Raw genomic sequence first — 26,683 nt, 5'->3', positions numbered from 1 at the left:
TCGTCCATGGCACACACAAAAACCACCTTCCTAGATGGCTCAAATACGGCCATGGCCTGGGCCCAGTAGATGAATCCGGCCATGGAGCTTGTAGCAGCAAGGCAGCGCCGCACGGTGATCTATTTTGGATGGTCCTTGCCGTGATTTGCTGCGGGGAGGAGGGCGAAGGATGGCGCGGTCGCAGAAAAGAGAACGGAGATGAGATGCGGACAGTGGAGAAAGAAGTGGAGCCCTGACGTGTGGCACGCGTGCGTGCGACCGGTGAAACATTTCAGCCGGTGCACCGGCCATACATGTTTCCCTTGAATTTACCGTATTTAATAATGAAGACTCATCTATGGTGCATGTTGCTTCGAGGGCAACGGGCGACAAGCCGCACCACCTATCTAGTACTACCTCGGTCTCAAAATATGAATGAACACCGTATGAGGACTCCGTATGAATGTACACCATAATGGCTTGCTGACAGGTGACGCGATGAAATCGATCTCTACAGTTGGTAGGAACGATCAATAGCTGGGTTTGATAAATGTGCATTTATACCGGCATTTCCATCTCAGTGTTTGGCAACGTGGGGTGCAGAGCTCTCTTCCGTTTCCCCCCACATGCATTGCCATGCTCGAATGAAGCGTAACAATGGAGCTCGTGGCGCAAACAGTCCGCCTCAAATCTTGCATGCCGTTGCTATATTAGGCGCATCCACACCACGCATGCACAAGTTTGGGACAAGAAGCATATCGATCTCTCCCTGTCCTTCCTCTCTAGCTTTTGCTTCTTCTCCGATGATGGGTTATCCGGGGCGCTTGGCCGCCCTCCTCCTCGTGGCCGCCACCGCCACGGCCGTCGTTGCCCACAACGACCACGGCGAACACAAGAACTACCTCGTCATCGTGCGCACGCCGTACGAGTACGACCGGAACCTGTACAAGAACGTGTCGAGCTGGCACGCCTCGCTGCTGGCGTCCGTGTGCGACCAGGCCAAGGAGCAGCTCGACGCGGACCCGGGCGCCGCGGAGCGCCTCATCTACTCCTACCGCAACGTCATCAATGGCTTCGCCGCCCGCCTCACCCCCGACGAGCTGCACCATATGGGCGAGAAGGACTGGTTCCTCAAGGCCTTGCCGGAGCAGACCTACCAGCTCACGACCACGCACACGCCACGGATGCTCGGGCTCACCGGCCCCTTGTTCCACGCCGGCTTGTGGAACAGGACCAACAACATGGGGGAGGGGATGATCATCGGCATCCTCGACGGCGGCATCGCCGGCGCGCACCCGTCGTTCGACGGCACCGGCATGCCGCCGCCGCCCGCCAAGTGGAAGGGCCGCTGCGACTTCAACCGCTCCGTGTGCAACAACAAGCTCATCGGCGCGCGTTCCTTCTACGAGTCGGCCAAGTGGAGGTGGGAAGGGATCGACGACCCGGTCCTGCCTATCGACGACAGCGCGCACGGGACGCACGTGTCGAGCACGGCGGTCGGCGCGTTCGTGCCGGGAGCCAACGCCATGGGCAGCGGCTTCGGCACGGCGGCCGGCATGGCGCCCCGCGCGCACCTGGCCTTCTACCAGGTGTGCTTCGTGGGCAAGGGCTGCGACCGCGACGACATACTCGCGGCGATCGACGACGCCCTCGACGAGGGCATCGACGTGCTCTCCATGTCGCTCGGCGCTGATGACGCCGGAGACTTCGCCGCCGACCCCATTGCGCTGGGGGGATTCAGCAGCGTCATGAGAGGCGTCTTTGTCTGCACATCGGCTGGGAACCAAGGCCCGTCCCCGGCGACAGTTGCCAACGAGGCCCCGTGGCTGCTCACCGTGGCTGCGGCCACAACTGACCGGACTTTCTCTGCGGACGTCAAGTTTGGCAATGGGCTTGTGATCAACGGCGAATCGCACTACCAGCCGAGCACCTACGTGAGCGTGCAGCAGCCGTTGGTGAGGGACACTGCCGCCGACGGCACGTGCTCGGACAAGACCGTCCTGACGGCCCAGCATGTCGCCGGAAAGATAGTCCTTTGCATCTCCGGCGGCAACCTGACCAACCTCGAGAAGGGAAGCATCCTGCACGACGCCGGCGCTATCGCCATGATCATCGTTCTACCGGAGGACGTTGGTTCGGTGATCTCACCCAAGGCGCATGCCCTCCCAGCAACGCAAGTAGAAGCCAAGTGGTCGGAGAAGATCATGGCGTACGTGAATTCCACGCAGAGCCCCACCGCTCAGCTGGTCTTCAGAGGGGCGGTGCTCGGCAACCGCATGGCGCCGGTCGTGGCGCCATTCTCGTCACGAGGCCCGAGCAGGCAAAACCAGGGGATCCTCAAGCCCGACATCACCGGCCCGGGAGTGAACATCATCGCCGCCGTCCCCATGCCCAACGGGCTCGCCCAGCCGCCCAACGAGATGGCGTACAAGTTCGACATCATGTCCGGCACGTCCATGTCCACGCCGCACATCAGCGGGGTCGCCGTGCTGATCAAGAAAGCGCACCCGACCTGGTCTCCGGCGGCCATAAAGTCGGCCATGATGACGACGACCGACACGAGGGACGGCCGCCGGCTGCCGATGCTGGACCAGGACGGGCTGCCGGCCAACTTGATTTCGATGGGCGCCGGCTTCATCAACCCCACCAGAGCCATGAATCCCGGGCTCGTGTACAACCAAAGCGCCCATGACTACATCCCGTACCTGTGCGGGCTCGGCTACAACGACCACGAGGTGAGCTCGATCATCCACCCGGCGCCGCCGCTGTCGTGCAAGCAGCTGCCGGTGATCCACCAGAAGGACCTCAACTACCCGTCCATCACCGTCTACCTTGACAAGGAGCCCTACGCCGTGAACGTCAGCCGCGCCCTCACAAACGTCGACAACGACGTAGGGGTGTACGCCGCGTCCGTCGAGCTCCCGCCGTCGCTGTCGGCGAAGGTGACGCCGGACATACTCGGGTTCAGGGACGTGAACCAGGTGCAGACATTCACGGTGACCATCAGGACCAAGGACGGTCAGAAGATGAAGGAGCGCATCGCGGAAGGGCAGCTCAAGTGGGTCTCGCGCAAGCACGTCGTGCGTAGCCCCATCCTCGTATCTTCCAAGAAGTTCTTCAAAGAAAACTCGATGGCTAATAATGGCCAGCGCGTGGGTGATTCGTAGTAGTAGCTCGCGGGCATGTCGTGGTTACTTCATTAGCATTTAGCTTCGATCTGAAGGTCGGTGGGTTTGTAAGCAGTAGACGCGTGGTGTGTATGCTACAAAATGGATGAATTGCCTTGGTAAAGTTCTGGCAAAACTCTACTTAGGATACGCAGGGGGTCCAGATCGTGGGAAGGCGGCACGGGCGACTCCGGGTTCTCCAGGAGCGGCTAGGGTTCATCTTGAAGAAGCCCTGGGAAAGCTTGGCATCACGGATGAGGAGGCCACTCCTTTAATCCTAGATGATCGTGAGGACGAGACTCCGACGAAGTGGCTGCTTGCGGGGAAGGTGCTGCATCGAAACCTACTTCATATCCAAACGATAGGTAATGCCCTTCGCCCGGCTTGGGGTAATCCCCGAGGTCTGCAGTTCCGATCTATGGGGGATAATATGTTTGTGGTGGAGCTGGAATCGAAGCGGGACAGAGAGAGAATCTGGGCAGGCTCACCATGGCATGTTAGCAACCACGCGGTGATCCTTGCTGATTTCGAGGATTGCATGCGTCCAGATGAAGTAAAATTTGACCGGCTACATCTTTGGGCACGGGTCATGAATCTCCCTTACAATCTCAGAGATGATGCATGGGGATTTGACATCGCAAAACAGATAGATAAAGGAGCCACATCAGTGCAGTTTGATCATATGGCGGGCTATCTGCATGCGCGAGTCTCAATTGATGTGAGCAAGCCACTAAGGAGATGGATCTTGATTGATTCAGCAAAAAGAAAGAGACAAGATCTATATGATATTCAGTATGAGAATGTCCCGCATTTTTGTTTCTTGTGTGGCTGTTTAGGGCACTCAGATCTCTATTGCCCTACTCCGGGAAAGAGGGACACCCATGGAAATCTTCCTTTCGGGTCTAGCTTGCGGGCCTCGGATGAACGGAAGAAAACTCCATCAAATGACAGCTCGAGTAAACAAGGTACTGCTGCCAATCAAAGCAAGAGGGAGTCTAAAAACTCAAGTAATGTTGGTGCTAGCAAAACCACCCCCGAGGTAAACTCTCCGGTCAAGAATCGCCCTATCAAGAGGAAGGAGGTACCGCGGCAGGAATATAGGAGGGTTGATGGCCCGCTCCTACTAATGGACTCGGGTGCAGAAAAAACGGATCTTGGTACGTCCTCGCTGCACCCTGAGGAACACATGGATGAACGCAACGATGAGGATGGAAGGAAGAAGAAGAAACCCACCCCAGAAAACTCGGCAGAGGCTGCGGGACAGCCCTGCCCGTCCAAATGAATTGCATAAGCTGGAACTGCCGGGGGCTTGGGAACCCAGCGGCAGTTCGCGAGCTTCGCAGTATTGTGAAGCAAGAAGGTCCTGCCCTTGTGTTTATCATGGAAACAAAGATAAGGGCGAAGAAAGTAGAGAATCTGCGAAATACTTTGGGATTTGCAGGATGTTTTGCGGTCGACAGTAATGGTCTCAGTGGCGGTGTGGGACTGTTTTGGTCGAGTGAAGTTTCAGTTGAACTGAAAAACTTTAGTGTGAGCCACATCGATGTGGTTGTCACAAAGATCGGTCTTGATTCTCCTGGTTGGAGATTCACTGGTTTCTATGGAGCTCCAAGAGCAGAAAACCGTCATCATAGCTGGCGCTTCATGGGAACTCTTTATGGAATTGAACATCAAGCATGGATATGTGCTGGCGATTTCAATGAAACATTTTATGGCACCGAACACTTCAGTCGTGCTGCACGGCCGGAGTGGCAAATGCGAGCCTTTCGCGAGGTCGTCGAGGAGTGTGCCCTCCAGGACCTTGGATGGGCCGGAGTGGAATATACATGGGATAACATGCAGCAAGGTGAGGCAAACGTCAAAGCTCGCCTCGACAGGGCTCTAGTCAATTCAGCAATGCTAACTCTTTTTGAGGAGTCCAGGGTTAGACATGTTAGTTCCGTAGAGTCAGATCACTGTTTTCTTGTAATTGAATTGCGCGAGCTCAATAACCATAAATACAAGGAAAAAGTGAAACAGTTTCGGTATGAGAATGTGTGGCAATCACATGCTGATTATGATGACCTTGTTAGTGAATCATGGCAGCGGCTACATCAAGGGCAAGGTCTCGCAGGGATCGCATGCACTCTTTCCAAGATGCAGGGCGAGCTGGGAGCATGGGGCGCAAGGGAGTTTGGCAATCTCTCAAAAATAGTAAGGAAACTGCAAAAAAGCTAGAAAGCTTGCGCCGACATGCAGTTGGCAGAGGGCCCTCGGCGGAGGAGCTGGCAACAGCCCAGAAACTTAGAGAAGCCCCCAGGCAAGAAGAAACTTGGATGCGGCAGCGTTCAAGAATTCGCTGGTTACGCGCAGGTGATCGCAATACAGCTCACTTTCAAGCTCAGGCAAAGCAACGGAAACGTATGAACCGTATAGTTGGTCTGAAGCGGCTAGACGGATCTGTATGTGTGGACTCTGAGGAGGATAAGGTGGAAGTCCAAGAGTTCTATCAATAACTTTATACTTCGCAGGGTTTTCAGAACATGGACGGTCTGATACAGTTTGTGCCAGAACGGGTTACTCCGATTATGAATGATGATCTTCAGCGACCTTTTGAGGCTGCTGAAGTACGCACGGCGCTGTTTCAAATGGCCCCGTCCAAAGCACATGGAATTGACGGTTTCACTGCGGGGGTTTTTCAGCGACACTGGTCGGTTGTTGAGAAAGACTAAGTGCCGGCTGTGTTAGATTTTTTGAATGGTGGGGAGCTTCCTATGGGCCTTAATGACACTTCTATCACGCTGATCCCTAAGGTACGACACCCCCAATCCATCACCCAATATCGTCCCATATCTCTATGTCCAGTTCCCTACAAGATTGATGCTAAAGCGATTAAAAACCGCATGAAACCGTGGATAGACTCAATAGTGGGAGAGGAACAAAGTGCGTTTGTACCAGGCAGGTTGATAACTGACAACGTACTGGTAGCATTCGAGAGTATTCACTCAATGAAAAGGAGGAAGAAAGGGAAAAATTTCTCATGTGCTATTAAGTTAGACATGATGAAAGCGTACGACCGTGTGGAGTGGCATTACTTGGAGGCTATGCTTCTCAGACTGGGTTTTGGCCACGAGTTTGTTCGACTGATTATGAAGTGTGTGATGTCAGTCAGATTCACTGTCAGAATGAATGGTGAGTTGCTTCCCTTCTTCACACCCTCCCGGGGTTTGAGACAGGGATGTCCGGCATCCCCCTTCCTGTTTCTGCTATGTGCAGAAGGACTCACCTCTCTGCTGAACTATTATGGTGGCAATTTTATCGACAGAGGGATTCGGGTCTCGTACAGATCGCCATGGGTAAATCATCTTCTGTTTGCTGACGATAGCTTGATTTTCATCAGTGCAACGGAGGAAAGTGCAGACAGATTGAAGCAAATTCTGCAAATTTATGCTGCTTGTTCGGGCCAAAGTGTCAATAAAGACAAGAGCTCTGTTTTATTCACAACAAATTCTCCCACCGATGTCCGAAATAGAATTAAACAAAGACTTGGCATTACGGTGGAGGCTTTTAGTGAGAGATATCTTGGTCTGCCCACAGCTGTGGGGAGGATTACCAGCGACACGTTCGATCACATTGGTGAAAGAGCCCGCGGAAGTATGAATGGGTGGTCAGAGCGCAACTTTGCATGCGCAGGGCGGGAGATCCTGCTCAAATCCATCGTCCAAGCCATCCCTACTTTCAGCATGTCATGCTTTCGACTCACAAAGAAGGTATGTAAGAAGTATACTTCCAATATGGCCAAATATTGGTGGAGTAGCTCCCTGGACAAAAGATCTTTGCACTGGATCTCTTGGAAAGCGCTCGCATCGCCAAAAGCTCAGGGGGGAATGGGATTTCGTGACATGGGGCTGTTTAACCTCGCACTTCTTGGGAAGCATGGGTGGAGGTTCATGGTTAGCCCGGATTCTTTATGCGCCCGAGTATTGAAGGGCCGCTACTTTCCAGATGCAGATTTTATGCACGCCACAGTGCCGAAGACAGCTTCCCCAGTTTGGCGGGCAATTGTGGCGGGGCGCGAGGCACTTCAGGCGGGTTTGATCATGCGGGTTGGTAATGGAAGATCTATCTCTATTTGGGAGGATAAGTGGATTCCAGGTACCATTAGCATGTCTCCTATGTCCATTATTACTCCGACCACTTTGATTACTGTCAATGAGCTCATTGATGAAGGAAACTGGACATGGAAGACGGATCTTGTTCGACAAAATTTTCTTGCTCCGGATGCAGATGCTATTTTGAACATACCATTGCGCACTGGAGGTGGGGATGATTTCTTTGCATGGGCTTTTGAAAACTCAGGTGTGTACACTGTCAAGTCGGCGTACCGTGCTCTCGTGACTCAGAAAGAGCGTAAAGCTCTAGAAGAAGGGACGGTTACTGGTGCCTCAAAATCTGAACAACAGATGTGGACATCTCTGTGGAAGCTCAAAGTTGTGCCTAAGGTCAGAGTTTTTTGGTGGAGAGTTCTACGCGGGATCCTCCCCGACGAAGCAACCCTTAAGCACAAACATATTAAACCTATAATCCTATGCAATGTATGCTTGGCAAAAGAGGAGGGTCTTCTGCATGCACTGGTGACTTGCTCCCATGCATGCAGGTTTTGGGATGAAGCGCAAACATGGCTCGATGTTCGACTTCCACGTCTACATCCAACAACATGGGCGCGCGACATCTTATGTGATGACCGTTTTTCGGATCATACGAGAGGATAGATTGTGTTGGTGATGTGGGCTATCTGGCATTCGCGGAATCGATGGATTCATGAGAAGGAGCATGTGGATCCAGTGTACTCCACTCGACGCATTCGTGAGGACTTGGCCTTGTTGGATATCCCGATGAAGCAGGCCACAATGCTGCCAGGTCATGGCTGGCACCCCCCAGAAGCAGGTGTTGTTAAGATTAATGTTGATGGTGCAATCAACTCTGAAGCAGGACTAGCCGGAGCGGGCGGTGTAGCTCGCTCGGCCACGATGCTGCTTGCTTCCTGGTGCAAACCGCATATCGGTGTTACGGACCCCCTCATTGCTGAGGCTTTGTCATTGCGAGAAGGAGCCATTTTCGCTCGTCTACGGGGCTACGCGCATGTGATATTGGAATCTGACTGCCTGGAGATCGTGAATCTCTGGAACACTCGCCATGCCTCTCGTTCGGTCGTGGCTGCACTACTAGTAGAGATTGGAGAGCATGCTTTGTTTTTTGATACTTTTGTAATTCAGCATGTAAAAGGGTCTGCTAATTTCCCGGCCCATCTCTGTGCAAGGCATGCCAGCACACTGAAGGTGACTGAGAATTGGTTGGACTCTGCACCTTCGTTCCTGATCAGCAGCCTGATGGCGGATGATCCTAGGAGCGCTTTTGGTTGAATAAAGCTCTCATAATCCCCCGCAAAAAAATACGTAGGTGACTACTGCAGAGGTACATTCTAGAATTTAGTTATTCTACTCTGTGTATTTGAAGGTTACGCAGGTGACGCGTAAACTCAAAATTGCCATATACCAGCCTCCATAGAAAACGTTTTTTCTTTTCTTTTTTTGACCTGAAGAGATGTTTTTTTTCTCTCTCTTCACAATAGCTAAATGTAATTCTCCTAAAAATAGAATTTGGGTCAGTCAATTTTCACAGGAAATAGAAAGTCGCTGCAGGGAAGGCAGAAGTAGGCGCCACTCGCAGGAGAAGCTTTCCCATGCTATATCTTAGGGTGGCAGGTTGCCACATGATCTATCTTAGGGGTGTTGGGGGTGGGGGTATAGTTTGCCGAAAAAAATGCATCACGGCCAGGGTTAGAGGGATGGCCGGGGGGCGGGGGTGTGGAGGAGGCACGGCGGTGGGCGGCGGTTGGGGGAGGGTCGAGTGGCGAGGCTGGCGTGTGTAGCGTTGCTGGCGGCGGCAGCAGGCGATTAGGCCGGCGGTAGATTGGGCGGTTCGAGGTTTGAAGAAGATGTACAATAACCATTTTGGGAGGTTGAAAAAGCTGATCTATTCATCCATGTAGCATTCGACGGCTCAGAGCAAATCGATTGACCCAAATTTATTTCAACATCTAGCCAATGCCTTTTTTCTTTCACTCAGAGCAGCTCTAGCAGAACACACCAAGCGACAAGCTTGCTAAAAGAAATCACAAGCACATAAATTAGTTCAAAAAACAATGTAGCATAACATGTTTGATATTAAAGGGTCGGTTTCATTCATAGCCGCATTGTGAATTTACATTCACAATAATTAAATTAATTATCTACTTGGGGCCACGGCCATGGCGGCGGCGGGATTTGCCGGTGGTGGCGGGGCCAGTGATGTAAGGGTATGCTTCAATGAGAGCCATAATAGCTTGGTAACTCACCTCGATGACCACGTCCCAGTTCGGCAATGCGGGATGGACGTGAGATGGGGACGGGCGTCCGGCAGACCTCATCTATTGTCCGATTTGGTCCAAGATCGTATCGTTTTCAACCCACTCCGATGCCAGGCTTATCCTCATCCCCGTAACTGAAGATGAGGGGCAGCTCCTCCAACTACATCATGGCATCGAGAGGGCTGATTGGAGGCGGGCGAGAAAAATTGAGACGCTTCGGCAAGTGGATTGTAGGAGGGGAGAGAAGGGAGGCCGCGACGGCCTTTTATAGGCTGTCGTGAGGTAGTTGAGGAGGTTGTAGGCGGCCACCCGACGGGCCGCCACGGGAATCTGAGGGGGAAGGTGTGGCATTAATGACAGGATAGTTGCTCACCGGTGGTGCACAGGAGGCCGCACAACTTCAAAACTTGGCCAAGGCGCGAGGAGGAAGAAGTTGAAACTTTTGTCTTGTGATGTCGATTAGATTTGGAGCAAGCTCTATATTGGACCTCCACATCCTCCAAATATGGAGGCTACGAACTCGTTTATGGAGCAAGCTTCAAATTAGCTTCCTCCTCCTCACGTAACTGCCATAATTTATGGCACCTAGGGGGTCAGATAGTGACTCTACTAGAGTGATTTTTGTCAAAATTGTCATATCGACGGTTATTATGCCGATCGTTCTGATATAACAACTCCACTAGAGTTGCTCCAATGTTTTGTTTCCTATGTAGTCCACCCTCCAGTAGGACAATATGAATGAGTAAATACTGAGTGTTGTGCATACAAGGTACCTTTTGTGCTACACAAGTGGTTGGGGTTTTGTGATGACAAATTTAATCACCACAACAATGATGTTTTTTTCATCCCAAATGATGCTTCCATTTTTTATGATGAAATCATCACTATTTAAGATTAGTAGAGACAAATGTCGCAACTAAGGATCACAATGGTGATGATGAAATATTCATAACCTGGACCACAGGCCTGATCAGTACCACAAAACCAATAGTTACAATGCCTTGAGCCGTTTATTGAGCCTAAACAAGACCTGGAATTTGTAAGAATATTCCAATCTCCTAGATGGTTGTCCAAAAGGACTTGACAATTTTAAAATGCTTACATGTTTCTTGATATTTCAAAATCTTTTGTATCCTTAGTCAAATAATCAAATGTGCGATGATGTTAGATAAGTTTGAAGGAAATATGCCCTAGAGGCAATAATAAAGTTGTTATTTTATATTTCCTTATATCATGATAAATTTTTATTATTCATGCTAGAATTGTATTAACCGGAAACTTAGTACATGTGTGAATACATAGACAAAACATAGTGTCCCTAGTATGCCTCTACTTGACTAACTCCTTAATCAAAGATGGTTATGTTTCCTGGCCATAGACATGTGTTGTCATTTGATAAACGGGATCACATCATTAGAGAAGGATGTGATGGACAAGACCCATCAGTTAGCTTAGCACTATGATCATTAAATTTTATTGCTATTGCTTTCTTCATGACTTATACATGTTCCTCTGACTATGAGATTATGCAACTCCCGAATACCGGAGGAACACCTTGTGTGCTATCAAACGTAAAAACGTAACTGGGTGATTATAAAGATGCTCTACAGGTGTTTCCAAAGTTCTTTGTTGGGTTGGCATAGATCGGGATTAGGATTTGTCACTCCGTGTATCGAAGGGGTATCTCTGGGCCCTCTCGGTAATGCTCATCACTATAAGCCTTGCAAGCAACGTGACTAATGAGTTAGTTACGGGATGAAGCATTACAGAACGAGTAAAGAGACTTGCCGGTAATGAGATTGGACTAGGTATGATGATACCGACGATCGAATCTCGGGCAAGTAACATACCAATGACAAAGAGAACAACGTATGTTCTTGTGCGGTTTGACAGATAAAGATCTTCGTAGAATATGTAGGAGCCAATATGAGCATCCAGGTTCCGCTATTGGTTATTGATCGGAGATGTGTCTCTATCATGTCTACATAGTTCTCGAACCCGTAGGGTCCGCACGCTTAACGTTCGATGCCGATTTGTATTAAGAGTTATGTGTTTTTGATGACCGAAGTTTGTTCGGAATCCCGGATGAGATCACAGACATGACGAGGAGTCTCGAAATGGTCGAGACATAAAGATTGATATATTGGAAGGTTATATTCGGACACCGGAATGGTTTCAGAGTGATTCGGGTGTTTTTCGGATTACCGGAAGGGTTGCCGGAAGCCCCGATGGGCCATATGGGCCATGGGAGGGAGGCTAACGAGCCTACAAGAGGCTGGTGCGCCCCCCACAAGGGAGGAGGCTGAATTGGACTAGGAAAGGGGGTGCCACCCCCTTCCCTTCTCCTACTCCCTCTCATTCCCCCTTTTCACCTCCGTAAGAAGGAAAAAAAGAGGGGGGGAGGGGCGAATCCTACTAGGAGTGGAGTCTTAGTAGGACTCCCCCCTCCCTTGGTGCGCCACTGGTGGCCGGCCTCCACCTCTCTCCTTTATATACAGGGGCAGGGGCACCCCAAAGGCACAACATTGTCTTAGCCGTGTACGGTGCCCCCCTCCACCGTTTACTCCTCCGATAGTATCATCGTAGTGCTTAGGCAAAGCCCTGCGCGGATCACATCATCAACACCGTCACCACGACGTCGTGCTGACGAAACTCTCCCTTGACCCTCTGCTAGATCAAGAGATCGAGGGACGTCATCGAGCTGAACGTGTGCTGAACTCTGAGGTGCCGTATGTTCAGTACTTGGATCGGTTGAATCATGAAGACGTTCGACTACATCAACCGCGTTAACTAACGCTTCTGCTTTCGGTCTACGAGGGTACATGGACACACTCTCCCCCTCTCGTTGCTATGCATCTCCTAGATAGATCTTGCGTGATCGTTGGAAATTTTTTGAAATTGCATGCTACATTTCCCAGCAATGGCATCTGAGCCTAGTCTATGCGTAGATGATATGCACGAGTAGAACATAAAGTGTTGTGGGCGATAATAGTCATACTGCTTACCACCAACGTCTTACTTTGCGTCGACGGTATTGTTGGTTGAAGCGGCCGGGCCGACATTACATGACCACGTTCATGAGACTGGTTCTACCGACGTGCTTTGCACACAGGTGGCTGGCGGGTGTATGTTTCTCCAACTTTAGTTGAATCGAGTTTGACTATGGCCGGTCCTTGTTGAAGGTTAACAACACACTTGACGAAAAATCGTTGTGGTTTTGATGCATAGGTAAGAACGGTTCTTGATAGAAGCCCATAGAGGCCACGTAAAACTTGCAACAACAAAGTAGAGGACGTCTAACTTGTTTTTGCAGGGCTTGTTGTGATGTGATATGGTCAAGACATGATATGATATAAATTGTTGTATGAGATGATCATGTTTTGTAACAGAGTTATTGGCAACTGGCAGGAACCATGCATATGGTTGTCGCTTTATTGTATGAAATGCAATCGCCATGTAAGTGCTTTACTTTATCACTAAGTGGTAGAGATAGTCGTAGTAGCAATAGTTAGCGAGACGACAATGATGCTATGATGGAGATCAAGGTGTCAAGCCGGTGACGATGGAGATGATGACGGTGCTTTGGAGATGGAGATCAAAGGCACCAGATGATGATGACCATACCATGTCACATATTTTGATTGCATGTGATGTTTATCTTTTATGCATCTTATTTTTCTTAGTACGGCGGTAGCATTATGCTACCTCTGGAGTACTGCGTTGGTTTTCCCTTGAAGAGGAAAGGGTGATGCAGCAAAGTAGCGTAAGTATTTCCCTCAGTTTTTGAGAACCAAGGTATCAATCCAGTAGGAGGCTACACACAAATCCCTCGTACCTACACAAACAAATAAGAACCTCGCAACCAACGTGATAAAAGGTTTGTCAATCCATTCACGGCCACTTGCAAAAGTGAGATCTGATAGAGATAATAATAAGATAATTTCGGTATGTTTATGATATAGATTAGAAAGTAAAGATTGCAAAATAAAGTAGATCGGAAACTTATATGATGGAAAATAGACCCGGGGGCCATAGTTTCACTAGTGGCTTCTCTCAAGATAGCATAAGTATTACGGTGGGTGAACAAATTACTGTCGAGCAATTGATAGAAAAGTGCATAGTTATGAGAATATCTAGGCATGATCATGTATATCGGCATCACATCTGCAAGAAGTAGATCGAAACGATTCTGCATCTACTACTATTACTCCACACATCGACCGCTATCCAGCATGCATCTAGAGTATTAAGTTCATAAGAACAGAGTAACACATTAGGCATGATGACATGATATAGAGGGATAAACTCAAGCAATATGATATAAACCCCATCTTTTTATCATCGATGGCAACAATACAATACGTGCCTTGCTGCCCCTGCTGTCATTGGGAAAGGACACCGCAAGATTGAACCCAAAGCTAAGCACTTCTCCCATTGCAAGAAAGATCAATCTAGTAGGCCAAACCAAACTGATAATTCGAAGAGACTTGCAAATATAACCAATCATACATAAGAGAATTCAGAGGAGATTCAAATATTTCTCATAGATAAAATTGATCATAAACCCACAATTCATCGAATCTCCACAAACACACCACAAAAAGAGTTACATCGAATAGATCTCTAAGAAGATCAAGGAGAACTTTGTATTGAGATTCAAAGAGAGAGAAGAAGCCATCCAGCTAATAACTATGGACCTGAAGGTGTGTGGTAAACTACTGACAACTCATTGGAGAGGCTATGGTGTTGATGTAGAAGCCCTCCGTGATCGATTCCCCCTCCAGCGGAGCGCCGGAAAAGGCCCCAAGATGGGATCTCACGGGTACATAAGGTTGAGGCGGTGGAAATAGGGTTTCGTAGTGCTCCTGGATATTTCAGGGTATGGTGATGTATATAGGCAAAGGAAGTCGGTCAGGGGAGCCACGAGGGGCCCACGAGGGTAGGGGCGCGCCCACCCCCCTAGGGCGCACCTCCCTGCCTCGTGGCCTCCTCGGTTGCTTCTTGACGTCCACTTCAAGTCTCCTGGATTGCGTTTGTTCCAAAAATAACTATCCCAAAGGTTTCATTCTGTTTGGACTCCGTTTGATATTCCTTTTCCGCGAAACACTGAAATAGGCAAAACAATAGCAATTCAGGGTGGGCCTCCGGTTAATAGGTTAGTCCCAAAAATAATATAAAAGTGTACAGTAAAGCCCATAAACATCCAAAAAGGGTAATATAATAGCATGGAACAATCAAAAATTATAGATACATTGGAGACGTATCAAGCATCCCCAAGCTTAATTCCTGCTCGTCCTCGAGTAGGTAAATGATAAAAATAGAATTTTTGATGTGGAATGCTACCTAGAATATTTCTCAATTTAATTTTCTTTATTGTGGCATGAATGTTCAGATCCGAAAGATTCAAGATAAAAGTTCATATTGACATAAGAGTAATAATACTTCAAGCATACTAACAAAGTAATCATGTCTTCTCAAAATAATATGGCCAAAGGAAGTTATCCCTACAAAATCATATAGTCTGGCTATGCTCTATCTTCATCACACAAAATATTTAAACCATGCACAACCCCGGTTTTAGCCAAGCAATTGTTTCATACTTTAGTATTCTCAAACTTTTTCAATCTTCACACAATACTTGAGCGTGAGCCATGGACATAGCAATATATGTGGAATAGGATGGTGGTTGTGGAGAAGACAAAAAAACAGAAGATAGTCTCACATCAACTAGGCGTATCAACGGGCTATGGAGATGCCCATTAAAAGATATCAATGTGAGTGAGTAGGGATTGCCATGCAACAGATGCACTAGAGCTATAAGTGTATGAAAGCTCATCAAAAGAAACTAAGTGGGTGTGCATCCAAATCGCTTGCTCACGAAGACCTAAGGCAATTTGAGGAAGCCCATCATTGGAATATACAAGCCAAGTTCTATAATGGAAAATTCCCACTAGTATATGAAAGTGACAACATAAGAGACTCTCTATCATGAAGATCATGGTGCTACTTTGAAGCACAAGTGTGGAAAAAGGATAGTAACATTGTCCCTTCTCTCATTTTTTTTCTTTTTTTGGTGGGCTTCTTTGGCCTCTTTTTTTTGTTTGGGCTTCTTTGGCCTCTTTTATTTTTCATAAAGTCCGGAGTCTCATCCCGACTTGTGGGGGAATCATAGTCTCCATCATCCTTTCCTCACATGGGACAATGCTCTAATAATGAAGATCATCACACTTTTATTTACTTACAACTCAAGAATTACAACTCAATACTTAGAACAAAATATGACTCTATGTGGATGCCCCCGGCGGTGTACCAGGATATGCAATGAATCAAGAGTGACATGTATGAAAGAATTATGAATGGTGGCTTTGCCACAAATATGATGTCAACTACATGATCATGCAAAAGCAATATGACAATGATGATGTGTGTCATAAATAACGGAACGGTGGAAAGTTGCATGGCAATATATCTTGGAATGGCTATGGAAATGCCATAATAGGTAGGTATGGTGGCTTTTTTGAGAAAGGTATATGGTGGGTGTATGATACCGGCAAAAGTTGCGCGGCACAAGAGAGGCTAGCAATGGTGGAAGGGTGAGAGTGCGCATAATCCATGGACTCAATATTAGTCATGAAGAACTCATATACTTATTGCAAAATTCTACAAGTTATCAAAACAAAGTACTACACGCATGCTCCTAGGGGAAGGGCTGGTAGGAGTTAACCATCACGCGATCCCGACCTCCACACATAAAGAAGACAATCAATAATAAATCATTCCCCAACTTCATCACATAACGGTTCACCATACATGCATGCTACGGGAATCACAAACTTTTAACACAAGTATTCCTCAAATTCACAACTACTCAACTAGCATGACCCTAATATTACCATCCTCATATCTCAAAACAATCATCAAGTATCAAACTTCTCATAGTATTCAATGCGCTCTATATGATAGTTTTTATTATACCCAACTTGGGTGCCCATCATATTAGGACGGACTAATTTTATAACCAAAGCAATACCATTCTGTTCTAAAAGACTCTCAAAATAATAGAAGTGAAGCATGAGATCTCAATAATTTCTATAAAATAAAACCACCCCCGAGCTCTAAAAAGATATAAGTGAAGCACTAGAGCAAAATTGTCTAGCTCAAAAGATATAAGTGAAGCACATAGAGTATTCTAATAAATTCCGATTCATGTGTGTCTCTCCCAAAAGGTGTGTACATCAAGGATGATTGTGGTAAACTAAAAAGCAAAGACTCAAATCATACAAGACGCTCCAAGCAAAACACATATCATGTGGTGAATAAAAATATAGCTCCAAGTAAAGTTACTGATGGACGAAGACAAAAGAGGGGATGCCTTCCGGGGCATACCCAAGCTTAGGCTTTTGGTTGTAATTTAATTTTACCTGGGGGTGCCATGGGCATACCCAAGCTTAGGCTCTTGCCACTCCTTATTCCGTAATCCATCAAATCTTTCCCAAAAACTTGAAAACTTCACAACACAAAACTCAACAGAAAATCTCATGAGCTCCATTAGTGCAAGAAAGCAAACCATCACTTTAAGATACTATAATGAACTCATTATTTATTTATATTGGTGTTAAACCTACTGTATTCCAATTTCTCTATGGTTCATACCCCCCGATACTAGCCATAGATTCATCAAAATAAGCAAACAACACACGAAAAACATAATCTGTCAAAAATAGAACAGTTTGTAGCAATCTGTAACTTTTGAATACTTCTAGAACTATAAAAAATCTACCAAAATAGGAAGTCCTAGGAAATTTGTCTTTTAATCTTCTGTAAAAAGAATCAGCTAAATATCATGTTTCTGTGATTTATTAAAATTATTCTCTGCATGCAAAAGTTTCTATTTTTCAGCAAGATCAAATTAACTTTCACCATAGGTTATCCTATAGGTTCTACTTGGCACAAACACTAATTAAAACATAAACCACATCTAAACAGAGGCCGGATAAATTATTTAATACTAAACAGGATCAAAAAGTAAAGAACAAAAATAAAATTGGGTTGCCTCCCAACAAGCGATATCGTTTAACGCCCCTAGCTAGGCATAAAAGCGAGAATAGATCTAAGTATTGTCATCTTTTGTATTCAATTCATAAGTGGCTCTCATAATAGATTCATAAGGTAATTTGATTTACTTCCTAGGAAAGTGTTCCATGCCTTTCCTTAATGGAAATTGGAATCTAATATTTCCTTCCTTCATATCAATAATTGCACCAATCGTTCTAAGGAAAGGTCTACCAAGAATAATAGGACATGAAAGATTGCAATCTATATCAAGAACAATAAATTCTACGGGCACATAATTCCTATTTTCAACAATAAGAACATCATTAATCCTTCACATAGGTTTCTTAATGGTGGAATCCGCAAGGTGCAAGTTTAAAGAGCAATCATCAAAATCACGGAAACCTAACACATCACACAAAGTTTTTTGGAATCGTGGAAACACTAGCACCCAAATCACACAAAGCATAGCATTCATGATATTTAATTTTAATTTTGATAGTAGGTTCCCACTCATCATAAAGTTTGCTAGGGATAGAAACTTCCAATTCAAGTTTCTCTTCATAAGATTGCATTAAAGCATCAACGATATGTTTGGTAAAAGCTTTATTTTGACTATAAGCATGAGAAAAATTTAACACGGATTGCAACAAGGAAATACAATCTATTAAAGAACCATTATCATAATTAAATTCCGTGAAATCCAAAATAGTGGGTTCATTGTTATGTAAAGTTTTGACCTCTTCAATCCCACTTTTACCAATTTTAGCATTAGGATCTAAAACTCTGAATCATTGGGACACCTTTTAACTAAAGTTGACTCATCTTCAGTCCCATCATTACCAAGATTCATATTGCAAAACAAAGATTTAATAGGGGACACATCAATCACTTTTAGATCTTCATCATTATTTCCTTCTAACCATTCTAGTTCGGCGGTCATCTTATTAACTAAGGTGGCCTGTTTATCAGAAATTTGGGCTATTGAGTTTTCAAGACGAGCAAACTGAGAATTCAAACCATAAAATTCCTTAGACATATCATCAAGCTCTTTATTCATGTATTCCATAAAGATTTTTTGTTCTTTAAGCTCGTTTCTAAAGACATTATTATGCTCAAGTTGTAAAGTCATAAAGCTTCTAACGTTGTTTTTGATTTCTTCCAACCTTCTAAGGTGAGGATCAACGTTTTTAGGCAAAGCCATCGGGGCAAAGAGGCACACAAGAGGCAAGCGAAAAAGAGGCAAACAGAAAAGAGAGGGCGAATAAAACGGCAAGGGTGAAGTGGGGGAGAGGAAAACGAGAGGCAAAATGGCAAATAATGTAATGTGATGGAGAAGAGTTTTTGATGGGTACTTGGTATGTCTTGACTTGTGCGTAGACCTCCCCGGCAACGGCGCCAGAAATCCTTCTTGCTACCTCTTGAGCATTGTGTTTGTTTTCCCTTGAATAGGAAAAGGTGATGCAGCAAAGTAGCGTAAGTATTTCCCTCAGTTTTTGAGAACCAAGGTATCAATCTAGTAGGAGGCTACACGCAAATCCCTCGTACCTACACAAACAAACAAGAACCTCGCAACCAACGCGATAAAGGGGTTGTCAATCCCTTCACGGCCACTTGCAAAAGTGAGATCTGATAGAGATAATAATAAGATAAATATTTTTGGTATTTTTATGATATAGATTAGAAAGAAAAGATTGCAAAATAAAGTAGATCGGAAACATATATGATGGAAAATAGACCCGGGGCCATAGGTTTCACTAGTGGCTTCTCTCAAGATAACATAAGTATTACGGTGGGTGAACAAATTACTGTCGAGCAATTCACAGAAAGGTGCATAGTTATGAGAATATCTAGGCATGATCATGTATATCCGCATCACATCTGCAAGAAGTAGATCGAAACGATTCTGCATCTACTACTATTACTCCACACATTGACCGCTATCCAGCATGCATCTAGAGTATTAAGTTCATAAGAACAGAGTAACACATTAGGCAGGATGACATGATATAGAGGGATAAACTCAAGCAATATGATATAAACCCCATCTTTTTATCATCGATGGCAACAATACAATACGTGCCTTGCTGCCCCTGCTGTCATTGGGAAAGGACACCGCAAGATTGAACCCAAAGCTAAGCACTTCTCCCATTGCAAGAAAGATCAATCTAGTAGGCCAAACCAAACTGATAATTCGAAGAGACTTGCAAAGATAACCAATCATACATAAAAGAATTCAGAGGAGATTCAAATACTTCTGATAGATAAACTTGATCATAAACCTACAATTCATCAGATCTCGACAAACACACCGCAAAAAGAGTTATATCAAATAGATCTCCAAGAAGATCAAGGAGAACTTTGTATTGAGATCCAAAGAGAGAGAAGAAGCCATCTAGCTAATAACTATGGACCCGAAGGTCTGTGGTAAACAACTCACAACTCATCATAGAGGCTATGGTGTTGATGTAGAAGCCCTCCGTGATCGATTCCCCCTCCGGCGGAGCGCCGGGAAAGGCCCCAAGATGGGATCTCATGGGTACAGAAGGTTGCGGCGGTGGGAATAGGGTTTCGTGGTGCTCCTGGATGTTTTCAGGGTATGGTGATATATATAGGCGAAGGAAGTCGGTCAGGGGAGCCACTAGGGGCCCACAAGGATGGGGGGCGTGCCCACCCCCTAGGGCACGCCTCCCTGCCTCGTGGCCTCCACGGTTGCTTCTTGACGTCCACTCTAAGTCTCCTGGATTGCGTTTGTTCCAAAAATAACTCTCCCGAAGGTTTCATACTGTTTGGACTCCGTTTGATATTACTTTTCTGCGAAACACTGAAATAGGCAAAAAACAACAATTTGGGTTGGGCCTTCGGTTAATAGGTTAGTCCCAAAAATAATATAAAAGTGTATAGTAAAGCCCATAAACATCCAAAACGGGTAATATAATAGCATGAAACAATCAAAAATTATAGATACGTTGGAGATGTGTCACATTATAAGATGATCCCTTACTAAATTTCAAGGTATAAGTGTTCTCTCTGAGTATGGACCGTTGCTACATTTCGTCGTGCCGAGACACCACATGATGATCAGGTGTGATAAGCTCTACGTTCACATACAATGGGTGCAAGCCAGTTTTGCACATGCAGAATACTCGGGTTAAACTTGATGATCCTAGCATATGCAGATATGGCCTCGGAACACTGAGGCCGAAAGGTGAAACGTGAATCATATAGTAGATATGATCAACATAGAGATGTTCACCATTGAAAACTACTCCATCTCACGTGATGATCGGACATGGTTTAGTTGATTTGGATCACGTGATCATTTAGATGACTAGAGGGATGTCTATCTACAGGGGCGGACCCAGGACAAAAATGTCCTGGTGTCCCATGTAGTGATTGCTTTTATTCGAAGGGGGTGCGGAATCAGGGTAGACTCTCTGAACGGCTATAGCGGGTAATTTTTCATCGGGGAATAGATGATACTTGGATGTTTTTGCTGAATTTGAGGATTTCATAGCGGATGCCACATTGTAGTGCCGACGCCCGAGGCTCCCCTACAACAATTGCAGCGCTATCATGAAGATTTAGCAGACAATTTACAATCATGCTTGTAGTACATGGTTTGCATAAAAATAACACTCATCAATTTAAAACGGATGGTAGTAAAAATGCTTGCCAAAATAGCAAAATGAAGTGTTTAACTAGAAATACTAGTTGATTATATACGTAGAAAAATTCAAACTAAGGAAAGAGAGATGATTGGTAAATTGGAAAATCACCATGACAACCTCAAAAAGCAGAGTAATCCAATTCTCAAATAGATGTGAATCAGAATAAAATTTTGGAATATCATAGTGATCCAATTGTGAAACAAATGGAAACCACTCCTCAAATTTGGATAAGTACCGTAACCTAATTCTCAATGGTAAGACCTTTCAGGTTCAAAACCCTAGCCGAGACTTGGACTTCAAAACGATGAGGGAGTTACCTTGCCTTAATATTTTCTCCACTAATCCAGCCATCCAGGGAAAAAAAAGTTGGCTTGCCGCCATGCGATGGTGAGCCACGGGTTGTCCCATAGGACGAGGACGAGGCCATGAGGATTTGCTGGAGAGGAGGCGAGAAACTAGATGGCAAATATGCGCAGATACACACAAAGCAGATCAATCAATCAACTTTTTTTGGAACAAATCGATCAGCTTTTCTTTGGGTCAATCAATCAGATGGGCTGCATATGGGCCATTAGATGGGTTGCGCGAGCGCTCAGTCGCTGGTGACTTCTCACCGGTGTCCAACAACAGATCTTACCGGTGTCACACGCCTACATGGGCTATAAATACAACGTAATCGGAACAATTACCCGGTGTCCTGTGACACCGGTTGCTTGTACGTAGGTTCGCCCCTGTCTATCTAAGTGGGAGTTCTTAAGTAATATGATTAATTGAACTTTAATTTATCATGAACTTAGTCCTGATAGTTTTGGCATGTCTATGTTGTTGTAGATCAATGGCCCGTGCTACCGTTCCCTTGAATTTTAATGCGTTCCTACAGAAAGCTAAGTTGAAAGATGATGGTAGCAATTACACGGACTGGGTCCGTAACTTGAGGATTATCCTCATTTCTGCACAAAAGAATTACATCCTGGAAGCACCACTAGGTGCAAGGCCTGCTGCAGGAGAAACTTCAGATGTTATGAACGTCTGGCAGAGCAAAGCTGACGACTGCTCGATAGTTCAGTGTGCCATGCTTTACAGCTTAGAATCGGGACTTCAAGGACATTTTGAATGTCACAGAGCATATGAGATGTTCCAAGAGTTGAAGTTAATATTTCAAGCAAATGCTTGAGTTGAGAGATATGAAGTCTCTAACAAGTTCTATAGCTACAAAATGGAGGAGAATAGTTCTATCAGTGAACACATACTCAGATTGTCTAGGTACCATAACCACTTGACTCAGCTGGTGAGTTAATCTTCCTGATGATAGTGTCATTGACAGAGTTCTTCAACCACTGTCACCAAGCTATAAAGGCTTCGTGATGAACCATAATATTCAAGGGATGACGAAAATGATTCGCGAGCTCTTCGCAATGCTAAAGGCTGTGGAGGTAGAAATCAAGAAGGAGCATCAAGTGTTGATGGTTAAAAAGACCACTAGTTTCAAGAAAAAGGGCAAAGGGAAAAGGGGAACTTCAAGAAGAATAGAAAGCAAGTTGCTACTCCTGGGAAGAAGCCCAAGTCTGAACCAAAGCGTGAAACTGAGTGCTTCTACTGCAAAGGGACTGGTCACTGGAAGGGGAATTGCCCCAAGTATTTGGCGGATAAGAAGGATGGCAAAGTGAAAGGTATATTTGATATACATGTTATTGATGTGTACCTTACTAATGCTCGCAGTAGCGCCTGGGTATTTAATACTGGTTCTGTTGCTCATATTTGCAACTCGAAAAACAGGCTACGGATTAAACGAAGATTGGCTAAGGACAATGTGACGATGCGCGTCGAAAATGGTTCCAATGTGGATGTGATCGCTGTCGCACGCTACCTCTACATCTACCTTCAGGATTAGTTTTAGACCTGAATAATTGTTATTTGGTGCTAGCGTTGAGCATGAACATTATATCTCGATCTTGTTTGATGCGAGACGGTTATTCATTTAAATCGGAGAATAATGGTTGTTCTATTTATATGAGTAATATCTTTTATGGTCATGCACCCTTGTTGAGTGGTCTATTTTTGTTGAATCTTGATCGTGGTGATACACATGTTCATAATATTGAAGCCAAAAGATGCAAAGTCGATAATGATAGTGCAACTTATATGTGGCACTGCCGTTTAGGTCATATTGGTGTAAAGCGCATGAAGAAACTCCATGCTGTTGGGCTTTTGGAATCACTTGATTATGAATCACTTGGTGCTTGCAAACCATGCCTCATGGGCAAGATGACTAAAACTCCATTCTCCGGAACAATGGAACGAGCTACTCACTTATTGGAAATAATACATACTGATGTATGCGGTCCAATGAGTATTGAGGCTCGTGGCGGGTATCGTTATTTTTTGACCTTCACAGATAATTTGAGCAGATATGGGTATCTACTTAATGAAACATAAGTCTGAAATGTTTGAAAAGTTCAAAGAATTTCAGAGTGAAGTGGAAAATCATCGTAACAAGAAAATAAAGTTTCTACGATCTGATGGTGGAGGCGAATATTTGAGCTATGAGTTTGGTCTTCATTTGAAACAGTGTGGAATAGTTTCGCAACTCACGCCACCTGCAACACCACAGCGTAATGGTGTGTCCGAACGTCGTAACCGTACTTTATTGGATATGGTGCGATCTATGATGTCTCTTGCTGATTTTTACCGCTATCGTTTTGGGGTTATGCTTTAGAGATGGCTGCATTCACGTTAAATGGGGCACCATCTAAATCCGTTGAGACGACACCATATGAACTATGCTTTGGCAAGAAACACAAGTTGTCATTTCTTAAAGTTTGGGGCTGTGATGTGATACGTCTCCAACGTATCTATAATTTATCAAGCATTCATGCTATTTTATTATCTGTTTTGAATGTTTATGGGCTTTATTATGCACTTTTATATTTTTTTGGGACTAACCTATTAACCGCAGCCCAGCCCATATTGCTGTTTTCTTGTCTATTTCAGTGTTTCAAAGAAAAGGAATATCAAATAGAGTCCAAACGGAATGAAACCTTCGGGAGCGTTATTTTTGGAAAGGAAGCAATCCATGGGACTTGGAGTGCAAGTCAGGGAAGCTTCGAGGAGGCCACGAGGCAGGGGGTCGCGCCCACCCCCTGGGAGCGCCCTCCACCCTCGTGGGCCCCTCGTGGCTCCCCTGACCGACTTCTTTCGCCTATATATCCCCATATACCCTAAAAACATCAAAGACAACAATAGATCGGAAGTTCCGCCGCAAGCCTTTGTAGCCACCAAAAACCTCTCGGGAGCCCGTTTTGGCACCCTGCCGGAGGGGGAACCCATCACCGGTGGCCATCTTCATCATCCCGGTGCTCTCCATGACGAGGAGGGAGTAGTTCACCCTCGGGGATCAGGGTATGTACCAGTAGCTATGTGTTTGATCTCTCTGTCTCTCGTGTTCTCTCTATGGCACGATCTTGATGTATCGCGAGCTTTGCTATTATAGTTGGATCTTATGATGTTTCTCCCCCTCTATTCTCTTGTGATGAATTGAGTTTTCCTCTTGAAGTTATCTTATCGGATTGAGTCTTTAAGGGTTTGAGAACACTTGATGTATGTCTTGCCGTGCTTATCTGTGGTGACAATGGGATATCACATGATCCACTTGATGTATGTTTTGGTGATCAACTTGCGGGTTCCGCCCATGAACCTATGCATAGGGGTTGGCACACGTTTTCTTCTTGACTCTCCGGTAGAAACTTTGGGGCACTCTTTGAAGTACTTTGTGTTGGTTGAATAGATGAATCTGAGATTGTGTGATGCATATCGTATAATCATGCCCACGGATACTTGAGGTGACAATGGAGTATTGATACGTCTCCAACGTATCTATAATTTTTGATTGCTCCATGCTACTTTATCTACTGTTTTGGACTATATTGGGCTTTATGTTCCACTTTTATATTATTTTTGGGACTAACCTATTAACCGGAGGCCCAGCCCAGAATTGCTGTTTTTTGCCTATTTCAGTGTTTTGAAGAAACGGAATATCAAACGGAGTCCAAACGGAATGAAACCTTCGGGAATGTGACTTTCTCACCGAACGTGATCCAGGAGACTTGGACCCTACTCCAAGAAGTGCCAGAGGCGATCACGAGGGTGGAAGGCGCGCCCCCTACCTCGTGGGCCCCCTGTTGCTCCACCGACGTACTCCTTCCTCCTATATATACCTACGTATCCCCGAACGATCAGAAGAGGAGCCAAAAACCTAATTCCACCGCCGCAACTTTCTGTATCCACGAGATCCCATCTTGGGGCCTGTTCCGGAGCTCCGCCGGAGGGGGCATCCACCACGGAGGGCTTCTACATCAACACCATAGCCCCTCCGATGAAGTGTGAGTAGTTTACTTCAGACCTTCGGGTCCATAGCTAGTGGCTAGATGGCTTCTTCTCTCTTTTTGGATCTCAATACAATGTTCTCCCCCTCTCTCGTGGAGATCTATTCGATGTAATCTTCTTTTTGCGGTGTGTTTGTTGAGACCGATGAATTGTGGGTTTATGATCCAGTATTATTGATGGAAAATATTTGATTCTTCTCTGAATTCTTTTATGTATGATTGAGTTATCTTTGCAAGTCTCTTCGAATTATCCTTTTTGGTTTGGCCAACTAGATTGGTAGTTCTTGCAATGGGAGAAGTGCTTAGCTTTGGGTTCAATCTTGCGGTGTCCTTACCCAGTGACAGAAAGGGTTGCAAGGCACGTATTGTATTGTTGCCATCGAGGATAACAAGATGGTTTTTTTATCATATTGCATGAATTTATCCCTCTACATAATGTCATCTTGCTTAAGGCGTTACTCTGTTTTTAACTTAATACTGTAGATGCATGCTGGATAGCGGTCGATGAGTGGAGTAATAGTAGTATATGCAGAATCGTTTCGATCTACTTGTCTTGGACCTGATGCCTATAGACATGATCATTGCCTAGATATGCTCATAACTATGCTCAATTCTATCAATTGCTCAACAGTAATTTGTTCACCCACCGTAGAATACTTATGCTCTTGAGAGAAGCCACTAGTGAAACTTGTGGCCCCCGGGTCTATTCTCATCATATCAATCTCCATTACTTTATTTACTTTCTTTGCTTTTACTTTGCCTTTTAATTTTTACTTTGCATCTATCTATCAAAAATACCAAAAATATTATTTATCATCTCTATCAGATCTCACTTTCGTAAGTGACCGTGAAGGGATTGACAACCCCTAATCGTGTTGGTTGCGAGTTGCTATCGTTTTGTGTAGGTACGAGGGACTTGTGCGTGGTCTCCTACTGGATTGATACCTTGGTTCTCAAAAACTGAGGGAAATACTTATGCTACTTTGCTGCATCATCCTCTCCTCTTCGGGGAAATCCAACGCAGTGCTCAAGAGGTAGCAAGAA

General features: G+C 45.5%; 1 protein-coding gene across 1 annotated transcript; it reads left to right on the top strand.

The window, feature by feature from the left end:
* The first annotated feature begins 587 nt into the window (after window positions 1–587).
* LOC119326339 (subtilisin-like protease 1) lies at window positions 588–3,274 on the top strand. The gene has a single exon (XM_037600011.1). The coding sequence runs from the start codon at window positions 606–608 to the stop codon at window positions 3,144–3,146; it is 2,541 nt and encodes an 846-aa protein (XP_037455908.1). The 5' UTR covers window positions 588–605; the 3' UTR covers window positions 3,147–3,274.
* The last annotated feature ends 23,409 nt before the right edge of the window (window positions 3,275–26,683 follow it).

This window comes from Triticum dicoccoides, chromosome 6B (assembly GCF_002162155.2).
Source record: "Triticum dicoccoides isolate Atlit2015 ecotype Zavitan chromosome 6B, WEW_v2.0, whole genome shotgun sequence".
Classification (NCBI taxonomy): Eukaryota; Viridiplantae; Streptophyta; class Magnoliopsida; order Poales; family Poaceae; genus Triticum; species Triticum dicoccoides.
This window is presented reverse-complemented; position numbering and strand designations above follow the sequence as displayed.